This window comes from Hypanus sabinus, chromosome 14, assembly GCF_030144855.1.
Source record: "Hypanus sabinus isolate sHypSab1 chromosome 14, sHypSab1.hap1, whole genome shotgun sequence".
Lineage (NCBI taxonomy): Eukaryota > Metazoa > Chordata > Chondrichthyes > Myliobatiformes > Dasyatidae > Hypanus > Hypanus sabinus.
Window position 1 is genome coordinate 50,334,429 of NC_082719.1, and position 15,359 is coordinate 50,349,787.

At 44.5% G+C, this 15,359-nt stretch overlaps 1 protein-coding gene across 1 annotated transcript in view; it reads left to right on the forward strand.

Annotated features, from left to right (window-relative positions):
• Window positions 1-15,359, forward strand: part of LOC132404473 (phospholipid-transporting ATPase VD-like) — a 134,519-nt gene that overhangs the window by 117,546 nt on the left and 1,614 nt on the right. Inside the window, exons 13-14 of the mRNA XM_059988632.1 lie at window positions 8,119-8,746; window positions 10,412-10,506. Coding sequence (XP_059844615.1) covers window positions 8,119-8,746; window positions 10,412-10,506 — 723 coding nt within the window. The remainder of the gene's footprint in view (window positions 1-8,118; window positions 8,747-10,411; window positions 10,507-15,359) is intronic.

Genomic DNA, 15,359 nt, shown 5'->3' on the forward strand with positions numbered 1-15,359 from the left:
ATGGCCTCACCAGTTTTGTATGACTGTAACATGACACTAGGAACCATGCCCTTCTGCTCTTCAGTACTCTCCAAGGCCCTACCATTCGCTGTGAAACACCTTATCATCATGTCTTTCCAAAATGCAATTCTTCATGCTTATTCCAATTCAACTCTCTTTGCCACTTCTTGGTTTATTTACCTATCTGATCACTATCATTCTGTAAATCCTGATAACCACCTTCACAGTCTACAACATCATCTATTTTTGTTTCATTCTCATCCAAATAATAATTGTTATTGATGACAAATAATATCAACCACAAGTCAAGGGCCTCCGGTATGAAAAAGAGCCTTCCACCCTACCCATTGGCTTCCTTCCATCAAGCCAATTCTGTATTTAATACAGGCTAGCACTCTCTGAAGAAGGGTTTCGGCCCAAAGTGTTGAGTGTTTACTCTTTTCCATTGATGCTGCCTGACCAGATGAGATCCTCCAGAATTTTGTGTGTCTCCCTAGATCCTATGTGACCTAACTTTCCATAGCAGCCTACCATGCGGAGCCTTGTCAAAGGCATTACTGAAGTCTACATAGACCATGTCTATGGCCCTGTCCTCATTGACTTTCTTGGTTACTACCTCAAAAAGCTCAATCAAATTTGTGAGACATGATCTACCACACACGAAGTCTTGCTGACTGTCCTTCATCAACGTCTGTCTTCCCCAATACTTGTATATCTCATTCCTCCGATTCCCTCCAGTAACTTAGCTGCCACATATATTAGGCTAACTGGTATATAGTTCCCATGTTTTTCTTTGCAGTCCTACTGAACAAAGGCACAGCATTGGCTACCCTCCAGTCTCCTGGCACTGTACTCATCACTAATGAATTTGCTCCTGCAAATTCTTCTCTAGCTTCCACAATTTCCTTGGATATACCAAATCAGGTTTTGGAGAGTAATGTGTCTTCATAAATGTAAAGACATCCAATGCCTCTGCTGCTGTAATGCCTAGACATCCACACAAATATATCAACTTTGGTCTTTAAGGGACCCTATTCTTTCTCGAATTACTCTTCTTCCCATAATAAAATAGTTTAATTATCAGTTTTTTTCCTTTGGAAGGTTTAAAGATGCATAAATTGCATAGATAGCATAAATGCATAAAGGACTATCCTTTAACTTCTCAAGAGACTTGCACGCCCCTAGCAGAATGACAAGGAGCATTATAGGAGCAAGCTGCTATGTTTATGTTTAGAGCAAAGGTGATGTCTGATTTTCCCCCAATTTTTCAAGCAGAAATTGTGCTATTTCAGAGGAAATAGAACAAGAGTTTGAAGTTTAAAATAATGATAATTTCAACATGTATGGATTTTATAATGTTCAGACTGTGGCGACCCATTTCCTGGCACATCCGAACTGGCTCACAATTAGCCAGCGTTCCGGCTAAGAGAGATAGCCTACGGGGGTTTGTGAGTACGTGTCTTTTGGAGTATCCGCGCCCACGGGGGGGCGGGTTGAGGGAGGCTTAAAAGCAAGGCTGTGTAGTTCGAATAAGGTTATCTTTGACTGCAGTTTACCGACTCCGTGTCGTTATTTTAGTGCTGCGTGTAGCACACCGCTACAATTGGTGATCCCGACGGTCCAAACGATTTTTGGACCAGAGATGACCGACGCCGCCTCTGTTCATGCGGTATCATTGAAACTGCCCAGTTTCTGGACGCCACAACCTCACCTATGGTTCCAGCAAGCAGAAGCCCAATTCCACGTTCGGCAGATAACCTCAGAGGACACCCATTACTACTGCGTGGTGAGCTCCCTCGACCAGGACACAGCGGCCCAGGTCGCAGAGTTCGTACGGTCTCCCCCGGTGGACGGCAAGTACACGGAATTCAAAGCCCTGCTCCTCAGGACTTTCGGACTCTCATGGCGCGAGCGGGCTGCCCGTTTACTGCACCTGGATGGCTTGGGAGACAGACCGCCATCGACTTTGATGAATGAGATGTTGTCTCTGGCCGACGGACACACACCCTGCCTCATGTTTGAGCAGGCATCCCTAGAGCAGCTGCCCGAGGACAGACACCTGCTGCTGTCCGACGCGGATTTCAGTGACCCCCCGGAAGGTGGCAGCCCGGGCGGACTTGCTGTGGAATGCCAAGAAGGTGAGTGGGGCATCCATCACACAGATCACCCGGCCACGCTCCCAGCAGCAAACCAGTCCAGGCCCGGCCCAGATGCAGGGGTGGGGAGCCCAATGAACAATGGTGCTTCTACCACCAGCGGTGGGGCACAGAAGCCCGCCATTGTCGCCCGCCCTGCAAGTTCCCGGGAAACGCCAGGGCCAGCCGCCGCTGATGGCTACGGTGGCTGGCCATCGGGATAGCCTCCTGTATGTGTGGGACAAGCGGTCAGAATGCCGCTTTTTGGTCAACACCGGTGCCGAGATCAGCGTCTTACCTTCGACGAGTTACGACACCCGCAGCAGGGCACCGGACCCCCCCCCCCCCCCCCCGAGGGCTGTGAATGGCAGCACAGTAAGGACCTATGGCACCCGTCAGGTGCAGCTACAGTTCGGCTCCAGCCAGTTCACGTGGGACTTCACACTGGCCGCCATAGCCGAACCGCTTCTGGGTGCGGATTTTTTGTGGGCTCACAGCCTAATGGTCGACCTGCCCAGGAAGAGACTGGTCCACGCTGAGACCTTTCAGACGTTCTCCCTGGGTGCAGCCCAGTTGCCAGCCCCTCACCTCGACTCCATCACGCTGTCCGACAACGACTTCACCAGGGTCCTGGCGGATTTCCCTTCGGTTCTGGCACCGCAGTTCACAGCGGCCATGCCCCGACACGGCGTACAGCACCACATCCCGACCCAGGGACCACCCCTCCACGCCTGTGCTCGGCGGCTTCCCCCAGACAAGCTCCAACTGGCAAAGGAGGAGTTCAAGAGGATGGAGGAATTGGGGATCATCGGGCGGTCCGACAGCCCATGGGGCTCCCCCCTGCACATGGTGCCCAAAGTGACAGGGGGCTGGAGGTCGTGCGGCGACTACCGCAGGCTGAACGAGGCTACAACACCGGACCGCTACCCTGTGCCGCACATTCAGGACTTTGCAGCAAACCTGCACAGCGCACGGATCTTCTCCAAGGTAGACCTCGTCTGAGGGTACCATCAAATCCCGATGCATCCGGACGACGTCCCCAAAACGGCTCTCATCACCCCGTTTGGCCTTTTCGAGTTCCTCTGCATGCCGTTCGGCCTGAAGAATGCCGCACAGATGTTCCAGCGGTTAATGGACGCGGTAGGACACGACCTGGACTTCGCGTTCATCTATTTGGGCGACACCTCATAGCCAGCAGCAGTCGTCAGGAGCATCTGTCCCACCTCCGTCAACTCTATGCCCGGCTGAGTGACTACGGTCTAACAATCAACCCGGCCAAATGCCAGTTCGGGCTCGACACCATTGACTTCCTGGGCCACAGGATTACTAAAGACGGGGCATCCCCTCTGCCCGCTAAGATGCGGTCCGCCTTTTCCCCCGACCCACCACGATCAAAGGCCTTCAGGAATTCGTAGGTATGGTCAATTTCTACCACCGCTTCCTCCCTTCAGCTGCCCGGATCATGCGCCCCCTGTTCACCCTGCTGTCCGGTCCGGGCAAGGACATTACCTGGGACGAGGAGTCCGCCGCCGCTTTCATTCAAATGAAGGAAGCCTTGGCGAACGCCGCAATGCTAGTGCACCCCAGAATGGAAGTCCCTACCACCCTCACAGCGGACGCATCTAACACGGCAGTCGGTGGGGTACTGGAGCAACTCATCGCAGGTCGCTGGCAACACCTGGCGTTTTTCAGCAAACACCTGCGGCCACCCGAGCTCAAGTACAGTGCTTTTGACCGGGAACTGTTGGAGCTCTACCTGGCAATCCGACATTTCAGGTACTTCCTAAAAGGTCGGCCCTTCACCGCCTTCACGGACCACAAACCGCTTACCTTTGCGTTTACGAAAGCGTCCAACCCCTGGTCGTCCCGCCAGCAGCGCCATCTGTCGTACATCTCTGAATACACGACGGATGTCCGGCACGTCTCGGGTAAGGACAATGTCGTGGCGGATGCGCTCTCTCACCCTACCGTTCATGCCCTTTCCCAAGGAGTAGACTTTGAGGCACTGGCAGAGGCGCAGCAGGCAGATGAGGAGATCCCGAGTTACAGAACCGCAGTCTCCGGTTTACAGCTCCAGGACCTCCCCGTAGGCCCAGGTGAGAGGACCCTATTCTGTGACTTCGCCACCGGCCAGCCCCGTCCCGTCGTCCCGGCACCTTGGCGGCGACAGGTTTTTGACTCTATTCATAACTTGGCGCACCCCTCCATCAGGACAACCGTCCGGATGGTTTCCAGCAGGTTTGTTTGGCACGGACTCCGCAAACATATCAGTCAGTGAGCCAAAACGTGTATGCACTGCCAGACGGCCAAGGTGCAGCGGCACACCAAAGCTCTGCCGCAGCAGTTCCACCCCACCCACCGGCATTTCGACCATATTCATGTGGATATCGTGGGCCCCCTGCCAGTGTTGCGTGGAGCGCGGCACCTCCTCACAATCGTGGACCGGTTCACAAGATGGCCGGAGGCGATCCCGCTCACCGACACCACCTCCGAATCTTGCGCCCGGGCACTGATCGCCACCTGGGTGTCCCGCTGTGGTGTACCGGCCCACATTACCTCTGACAGAGGTGCCCAGTTCACATCCAGCCTGTGATCTGCTATGGCCAGCCTTTTGGGGACTCAGCTGCACCACACCACTGCCTACCACCCACAGTCGAACGGGCTAGTGGAGCGTTTCCACCATCACCTGAAGTCGGCTCTCATGGCCCGCCTGCGAAGGAGCTAACTGGGCGGACGAGCTTCCCTGGGTCCTACTTGGCATCTGCACGGCGCCCAAAGACGATCTGCACACCTCGTCGGCCGAGTTGGTGTACGGCGCGCCCCTGGTCGTCCCCGGGGAGTTCATACCAGCCCCAAGGGGGCAAGAGGAGGAACCCGCAGCAGTCCTGGGCCGACTACGCAAGAGGCTCAGTCACCTGGCCCCCATACCCACTTCACAGCATGGGCAGAACCCGACCTGCGTACCCAAAGACCTGCAGAACTGTAAGTTTGTGTTTGTAGGAAGGGATGGGCATCGGCCACCGCTGCAACGGCCCTATGAGGGGCCGTTTACGGTGCTCCGGAACAACGGGTCCATGTTTGTGCTGGACGTTGGGGGGAGAGAGGAGGTTTTCACGGGGGACCTGGCGCAACCGGCCGAGTTTCCGGCACCGCGGCGCAGAGGCCGACCTCCCAAACAGGTTCCGGCCCAGACTGTGGACATTGGGGGGTGTATCGCCAGTTCTGGGGGTGGGGTTATGTGGCGACCCATTTCCTGGCACATCCAAACAAGCTCACAATTAGCCAGCGTTCCGGCTAAGGAGATAGCCTACAGGGGTTTGTGAGTACGTGTCTTTCGGAGCATCCGCGCCCACGGAGGGTGGGTTGAGGGAGGCTTAAAAGCAAGGCTGTGTAGTTCGAATAAAATTATTTTTGACTGCAGTTTACCGACTCCGTGTCGTTATTTTAGTGCTGCGTGTAGCACACCGCTACAAGACCTCAATTCAGTACTTAAAGTTTATCATAGAATTATACGGCATTTTGTCCAATAGGTCCACACTGACCAGTTGGGACTGTTTTGGTTAGAACAATACCAAATGTTAATGGCCATTGATTTAAGTTGAGTAAGCAATCCAGAGATTGAGTGGTGTTTACATTAATCTGCTAAAATGGTCTGCTTTTCAAACTAAAGTAATGATTGTGTTAGTTTTGAAATCTCCTCCTTATCTCTCCCAGGAACAGTCTACTTGGAGCAAAATTGTTTTACCTACCTGAAGGTTTACTCATTCCATATAGGACCTGTTGAGAGGAGGTGCCAAGCAGTTTGATGCCATTCAGCATTGTTACTGCTGAGGAGGAGGAGGATTTCCATTGACAGGTCTTAAGAACAAATTGAGTGCAAGCAGATCTTCTCTATTGTTAAACAGAGTGATTCCGTGAAGTGTGATGAATTAATAAAACCTCAGAAAATGTTAGGAGATTAGAAATGAAAATCAGAATTAACATATGTCAGTGATGAACTCCTGATATGTGACAAATAATTTTGCATTTTACACGATATTATTTGGTACAAACAGGCTATTCAGTGCAAATAATCAGTGCCAGTGATTATGCTTCACTTGACCCTTCTCTAATCCAGTCTCCCCTTAAGTGATTACATGTTGTTTGTTTCAAGTGCCCTCCTCCAAAATCACAAACCCGCCCCTCTCTACCAATCCACCCATACCCCGTGGTAATGTCCACAATGTTTTCTCTGATTGGGTAAAGAGGTTTCTTCTGAATTCTCACTGGAATTTCAAGATGACTAGTTTGTTATGAGGATCTCTAATTTTGCTCTTCTTCATGTTGAAGCATTTTCTGTGTCTACTTCATCAAAGCCTTTTTGTCTCCATTTCGCCTTCTCATAGCCACTTTTCCACAAGGATGGACACCTTTGCAGTTATTTTATTATACTTACAATTTGTTTCAGCATCCTCTTCAGTGCCTATGCATCTTTTTTTAGTTGCTTACAGGATTTGTACAGAGTACCCAAATGTAGGCTTTAATACAGGATTAGCATTGCTAACCAGACTTTTAATCCTATCCTTCTAGAATATAGCCATACTAATGTTTGGCATAACTTCTAGTGACTTGAATATTTACACCTTGACATCCCTTTGATCCTCCACCACACCTATTTTGCATTTACCAAGTGCTAAGTGACTTTTCTATCTCTTTTAACAATATGTTTTACTAACATCTGCCATTCAAAAGCAATTGACACAGCAAGATTTCAGTGGTTAACTGTTTCTAGTGAAGCTTATTGTCTCTGATTCATCCATCTTTGCCCCTCTTGATTACAAGAACTTAAGAAATAGGAGCAGGAGTAGGTCATCTGGCCCATTGAGCCTGCTCTGCCATTCAAAAAGATCATGGCTGATCTGGCTATGGACTCATCCCCACCTATCTGCTTTTTCCCCATAATCCTCAATTCCCCTACTATGCAAAAATTTATCCAACCTTGCCTGAAGTATATTTACTCATGTGGCCTCCACTGTTTCATTGGGCAGAGAATTCCACAGATTCACCACTCTCTGGGAAAAGCAGTTCCTCCTCATCTCTGTCCTAAACCTACTCCCGAATCTTGTGAATCTTCAAAATATATCCCCTAGTTCTAGTCTCACCTACCAATGGAAACAACTTTATCATGTCTATCCCTTTTCTATAAGATCTCCTGTTATTCTTCTGAATTCCTGTGAATTCAGACCAGGCAACTCAATCTCTCCTCTTAGTCTAACCCCCTCATCTCTGCAATTAACCTGGTGAACCTCCTCTTCACCGCCTCCAAAGCCAATATATCCGTTCCCAAGTAAGGAGTCCAGAACTGCACATAGTACTCCAGGTGCGGCCTCACCAGTAGCCTATGTAGTTGCAGTATAACCTCCCTGCTCTTAAATTCACTCCCTCTAGCAATGAAGGCCAACGTTCCATTTGCCTTCTTGATAGCCTGCTGCACCTGCGAACCAACCTTTTGTGATTCATGCACAAGCACTCCCAAGTCCCTCTGCACAGCAGCATACTGCAATTTTTTACCATTTAAATAATAATCTTCCATTTTCCCCTCCAAAGTGGATGACCTCATATTTACCAACATTGTACTCAACTGCCAGGCCCTTGCCCACACACTTAATCTATCTATATCTCTTTGTATCTTCTGCACAATTTGCATTTCCACTCATTATTTGTAACTCTTTCTACTACACTTAAGGCCTTTGCATTAAAAAAAATTGCTTCCTTCCAAGGTTAAATATTCCAGAATTCACTAACTTTGCATGTCTTCAAGAAAAACATTGCTAAATGAGGGGTGAAGTGTAAAACATGGAGATTAGTTTTAGATTTCCACTCTTCCGTGTTTTTCAGATATGTGGAGTTTTTAAAATATTTATTTTCAGTATTAGTAGTAATTGTCACTTAAAAATGATGACTGTTATCTAACTGATCTGAATTTTTGTTCATCAAAATAAAGGTAAGAGTACCTTCAGTCACCAATACTCCAATGAAGTCCTTGGAGGAGATAAGGCAAATGTTCCAAAGATTCTCAGTACCTCGCTTGAGCTCACCTTCCCTTGCAAGCAGAAAAGATGGTTCTTCCGAAAATCCAAGTACTTTTGCTAGTAGATTACTGAATAGAGTGAAGCCGGCTTCACCCAGTGCAGTCAAGGAACAAAACAAAGTTGCTGCTGGATCAGCCAAGGATTTCAATGCCATTAGTGATCAATCTCCAGCCGAGAAATGTGCCCTCAATGTGCGAGAAGAATTTGATAAAACTGCAGGCAGTTTATCTACAGATCCAGGCACCTCTGCAGAGCAATGCAATAATTCTAAATTGCGCTATGAGGCTGAGAGTCCAGATGAAGCTGCACTGGTACATGCAGCGCAGGCCTACAACTGCACTTTAGTGTCCAGGACTTCTGATCAAGTCACGGTGGAACTTAAGAACATAGGACGACTACAGTTTAAACTCTTGCACACCTTACCATTTGACTCAATTAGAAAGAGGATGTCTGTAGTCATGCGACATCCATTGACTAATAAAATAGTTGTTTATACGAAGGGTGCTGATTCAAGCATAATGGATCTTTTGGACAATTCAGGTAATGATATATGAATAGTTGCAGTTTTTCTACTTGCCTGTTTATTAATTGGTTGATCTTTTAACTCATTGAGATAGAAAGTTTATCTGACAAGTCTGAGCTGTTTGACTTGATTCACAGTTCACAGGATAGACTGCTAAAGCTACTAAACCAATCTCAAATCAAGAATTCAAATTTAAGAGTTTCACAGCAATGCAATATGAATTTTATCAGTTACTTACCCTCAGCAGTTAATGGATTCATCTGGACTGTGAAAGGTTCTCGATCCAAATTATCATCCCATAGATGTTGCCTAACTTGCTGAGTTCCTCAAAGTTAAACAAAGTAGCAGTTCTTCTTTGCTACAGATTCCAGCATCTGCAGTCTTTTTTTGTCTCCTGTGATGTCATTTTTAGACATGCCAGTTTAACATTGCTTAAGAGTTTTGAAATGCTATAATGCCTTTATAAAACACGATGGATCAAATATGATTGAACTAGGTGAACCCACTGAACAGATCAGTTACCTGATGAGAAAAGTATTTTATGTGAACGTGTCTCCCAGAAAATATTAAGTCAGGTTCTGAATTGCAGCACTTTACAACAAAAAAATAAAAATAAAAGCAAAATTAAAAAGAAATGATTGAACGTTATCATCCAACATGCATTGATAATTGGTTGTGAAGAAGGATTAGAGGTAAAGGGCTTGCTTTGGACTGGTGCTCAGATCTGTGGAGAATCTTACCAAGTCTTCTCAATTAATCATTACATCTGTTACCTTTTAGAGTATCCATGTTTGGTGGTGATGGTTGTTAGGCACATTAATTGGCATAAATGAGAGTGGGATGTTACAAAAGGACAGATAGGCCAAGTAACAAATTAGGCGAGGTTGCAATTGGAGTTGGACGTGTAAGTTTCTTAGCTCATCCACAAGGAAGGCAAACATAATAGTTTCTTAATGAGTAGAAGCAGAACCTTTGGAAGATCAGAGGTTTTAGGTGTATATTTCCAAAGCTATCTGGTAAAATTTGAGAGGTAGTTTTTGGCGGTTTTTCATCAACAAATCTATGAATACTGTAGTTATTCTGCAAAACTTCATTTACTCTGAAGTAACTTTTCCTTTCCCTTGGGAAATTTATTTTCAAGGTTCAAAGTAAATTTATTATCAAAGTACATATATGTCACTACATACAACCCTGAGATTCATCTTCTTGTGAGCATACACAATAAATCCAAACAAATGTGCAAACAACCAATGTACAAAAGACAACAAACTATGCAAATACAAAAGAGAAAATTAATTAATTAATTGATTGATTGATTAATAAGCAAGCGATAAATATCTAGAACCTGAGAGATGAAGAACCTTGAAAGTGAGTCCATAGGTTGGGAACAATTCAGTGAAAGGGCAAGTGAAGTTGAGTTGAGTGTCAATGGTAACATTGAACACACTTGGTTGTCTTTGAAAAGGAATCAATTAAAAACACAGAGCAAACATGAGGAAGTCTGCAGATGCTGGAAATTCAAACAACACACACAAAATGCTGGTGGAACACAGCAGGCCAGGCAGCATCTATAGGGAGGAGCGCTGTCGACGTTTCGGGCCAAGACCCTTAAAAGCACAGGCTTGTTTCTCGTGTTTGGAGCTGGTTCTTCACTGTTATTCTGTTTCCCATTTATCTTGCAGGACACAGTCATCAGAAAGGTATTCAGGAAAAGACACAGAATTACTTAGATAAATATGCCAAGGAGGGTCTCCGTACTCTTTGCATTGCTAAGAAGGTATGGAAGAAAGAACAGACAAAATTAATATTAGTGATAAAATTATCTATGATTTGTTATTCTTTTGCAAGGGGATGACAAAGTATAGAGGGAATTGAAATCAGCTAGCAAGAACAATGCTTTAAGTCAATATTATCATGGCTTATTACTAAACTGAAAACATGTTTATTCATTTGTATTTTAGAAATTATAGTATGATACATTACTTATTCCTCTGTATTAACCAAATGTTTCTTGTTTTATAATACAATGGAGTAACATTACAGCCAGCAGGAGAGAGTAAACTCCAGCCTATATATTCCCTTGATTACTATGGAGAGTGTTAAATTCTGGGTTACATGCACATCATATTGATTGGGATTTCTGGTTATAGTAACCACCAGGCAATAAAGGAAAAGAAGAAACTGCTTCCAAACTTCCCTTTTAAAATTAGAGGAATGGCTCAAAGGTGCTTTGGAATGGTTTAGTAACCACTTGCCCTGAACTCTTTATAGTGCGGTGGGAATATACAAATAATCAAGCAGCTAAAATGTGAGTCTTAAGGGAGATGGTGTAGGAATCTGTGTTCTGTTTCAGCTTGGCTCTTAGTACTTATCATCTTCACATTCAATTGATTTTCTTCAAATTGCTCAGTTTTATATAAATCTTGTCACACGACATCAGCTTCAATAAAAAAAAAAGGTTATGCTCCAGATTGTCAATTGGACTAATGCTCAGATTTTGCAAAAGTGCAGAATGTCATTTCTTGTGTTTCATAGATGCTGTGATCAATCACTGTGTGGACTGCCTATTCAGCATGAATTCTTTTCCACTAAGTACTGGTGTACATCAATATCAAATTCAGTTTGTTTGTGAGATCTATTTATTATGAACAAATTTTAAACACGAGGGCATCAAACATTTAAATTACCACCAGTAGTTTATGTGTCAAATTTGGCCAAATTAGATATTTTTAAGCAAATGCTTAAGTTTCGGTAGCTGAGTATTTAAGCTGCCACAGTTATCTGTTGTACTGGATAAAGAGGAAAGGGGGGAAATGGGTAGTACTAAAGCAAACGTTCAGTAGCTCTTACTAAAGCACTACTTGAAGAAAGTAATTAAAGTTAAAGGATAAGTTATTGGATATGTAAGCAAGGTCAGGCAAACAGAAGAGATTAGTAGAAGAAAAAGACTGATTCAGCTTCTATACTAGAAGAAGCAGGCCCGTATGATGGTCGATGGAGGTACAGAGAGAAAAGCCATCAATCGTGAAAGTGGAAAGGTTCAGCCCAAGAAACTGAGAAAATGCTAGAGGAAATCAGGAGAGAATGGACAAATGGAGACCACATAAAGGGTTCAAGATGAGAAGGAAGAAGTTTAGTGGAATGCAAAGTTTATGAAGACAATCCTTCATGAGGACCATATGGAGATGTAGCAGTTCTTTTATGTATTTCAGGCAGTTCAGGGTTGGATTTGTGGAGAGCATGTCTTCAAAGGAGATACAGTCTATGAAAGGGAAATAAGGACCATGCAATCAGTGATGAGGTTGCCATCGAGAGGACAGGTAGAAGGAGACAACATAGCTTTGATTCGTACTCTCAAAGAAGTCAGAATAAGTTCAGGTGCGAAGAAAAAGCATTTCAGGATGTATATTGTATACATTTCTCTGACATCAAATTTGACCTTTGAACCTTTGAAGTTTTAGTTTAATTATTATTCAGTCATAGATGAATGCCCATGAATACAGCCAAATGAAACAGCATTACTCTAGGGTCAAGATACCAAACACAGTAACAACAGTCACACACAGCACAAAGCACACATCGCACATATAAGATACCAGTAAAATACAGTCACACAAAAAATGTATAATCCAAGACTCTTGAGTCCATGAATGTTGCAGAAATCAGCAGTCAACTACTATACAGCTTGTCTTCTGCCGAGTGAACACTGGAGCAGCACCAACTCCAGCATGCCACACAGCCTATGGTGGAGCACACCAACTCTGACACCACTGTGTCGGAAATTTTCTTTCTAAGTAAGTCAGAACAGGTACATCTGGTATTATTTAGCATTAGTTAGTCAAACATTTGTCTTAGTATATAGTATATATTTTACCTTTCAATGCATATAATACACTTAAGAACATATGTTTCAGCGCCAGGCTTGGGAACTGAATTTCCTGAGTTTGATCCAGTGACTGACCACTCTCGAGTGCGCTCTCCACCGTGCCGGGTTGATGTGGAGGATCAAAAACCCAAAACCCAATAATTAAACCACTGTGTTGCTTAGTAATAATTGTAGCTTTCATTGGGGCAGAGCCTTTCTCACTTTATCCTTTAAAATTGTTCCAATTGTTGACCAACATAGCCGAATGAATGATGGCGTTTCATCTCTTTCTGATCACTTAATTATTTCCACTTCATTTTCAGTTGTAATCGTGATTATTTTCGTGAACAGAAACACTGCGGATTCAGATCTCTACCGCCGGGTCCTAATGTCCACCGCACTGAGACAGGTTGAATAAGGGACTTGAGCATCCACGAATTTTGGTATCAGCGAGGGTTCCGGGAACCAATCCCGTGCGGATAAGGAGGGCCAACTGTACATATAGTCACCATATACAACCCTAAGATTCATTTTCTGAAGGGTATACTCAATAAATCCATAATAAAATAATAACCATAATAGAAACAATGAAAGACTGCTCCAACTTGTGCATTCAAAGCTGCTTGCAAAAGATATCAAAACTGCAAATACAAATACAAAGACAGGGATAATAATAAAAAATAAATTGTCAATAAATATCAGGAACATGAAATAAAGAGTCCTTAAAAGTGAGTCCATAAGTTCTGCGAACACTTCATTGATGGGGCAAGTGAAGCTGGTGGTGTGAGTCCTGAGGCTCCTTTCCCTTCTTCCTGAAGGCACAGCAATACGAGAGCATGGCCTGAATGCTGGGGGTCCCTGATGATGGATGCTGCTTTCCTGCGACAATGCTCCATGTAGATGTGCTTAATGGTGGAAAGGACTTAACCCATGATGGGCTATATCCTCTACTTTTTGTATGATTTTCCATTCAAGAGCATTGGTGTTGAATTGAATTGACTTTATTACTTACATCCTTCATATACATGAGGAGTAAAAATCTTTACATTATGTCTCCATCTAAATGTGCAATGTGCAATTTATAGTAATTTATCTATATAAAATAGAAATACAATTGTTTCAGCATGAATTAATCAGTCTGATGGCCTGGTGGAAGAAGCTGTCCCAGAGCCTATTGGTCCTGGCTTTTATGCTGCGGTACCATTTCCCAGATGACAGCGCTGAAACAGTTGGTGGTTGTGGACCAGGCTGTGATATGAGAAGTGATTGATAAGTTTGTGGCTTAAGGTAGAAGGAGATGAGTTATACAGCTGTCGTTACACGCACATGCAGTTCAACTCTATGAGTGATTTTGCAGAAAGTTTTAAGTCAATAACTCATCTCCTTCTACCTTGGGCCACAAACTTATCACCCCTGCTGTGGACACTTTCTGGAGGTTCAAGATCCGTATGTTCCACGACTGCTAGACAAAGTGTGTAAATGTAGGAGGGGACTATGTTGAAAAATAAATGTGCTAGGTTTTCTAAAATTGACTCCTTCTACCTTAGACCACAAACTTATCAATCACCCCCCCCCCCCCCCCCCGTACAGCCAGTCAAAATACTCTCCACCACACATTTATAGCAGTTTGTTAATGTTCTTCACAAACTCCTAAGGAAGTAGAGGTGCCTGCATGCTTTTTTCATAATTGCACTTACATGCTGGACCCAAGACAGGTCCTCCAAAATGATAACACTGAGGAATTTAAAGTTGCTGACCCTCTCCACCTCTGATGAGGACTGGCTCATGGACCTCCGATTTCCTCTTCCCTGAAGTCAATAATCATCTTCTTGGTCTTGCTGACATTGGGTAACAGCTTGTTGTTATGGCACTGCTCAGCCAGATTTTCTGTCTCCCTCCTATATGCTGATTCGTTACTACCTTTGATTCAGCTTTTGATGGTGGTCTCGACAGCATTGCAGCTGTGCTTAACCACACAGTCATAAATGTAAAGTGAGTAGAGAAGGGGCCAAAGCACACAGCTGTGTGGTGCACCTTTGCTAATGGAGATTGTGGAGGGAAGGTTGTTGCCAATCTAAACGGACTGGGGTCTGCAAGTTAGGAAATCGAGGATCCAATTGCCCAAGGAGTTATTGAGATCAAGGTCTTGAAGATTAGTTTTATGGGAATATTGTATTGAATGCAGAGCTTTAGTTGATAAAGAGCATCCTGATTTATACATCTTTGTTGCCCAGATGCATAACCTCAAATCCCCAATTTCTCCCACCCCTCCAAAATCTATCTGCTTAGTATTCCTACCAAGAACTAACCTTGCAAATTTTTTTCTTTCTCTAATCATTACCCATTGCTTCCTCTTTGGATCCCATTCCTTTCCATATTACTTTCTAAAATGTCCATTCACTCAGTGACAATTGGCATTGATGATCTATTTAGTTGACAAGGGACGTCCTGTTACTGTGATGACAATATTAAGTTTGTTCTCACTTGCTCAGCAGACTTTGACACAATCATCCACTCTGTGATATTGTAACACTACTCTGGCTTCAACTTTTGCAAGACTTGCACTACAATATATCTCTTTATACCAGAGGATATCCAGCATTTTTTTTCTTTTTACACCATCACAGTTTTACCATGGACTCTATTAGAATATGCATTAAGTTTGATCTCTTCCTCATCATCTTGGCATATGGCATCATCAGCTGAAGACACCAGCTAATGTGCTTTTGGATTTGGAGAAAGGCACTGATTTGTTTAAGTTGTAG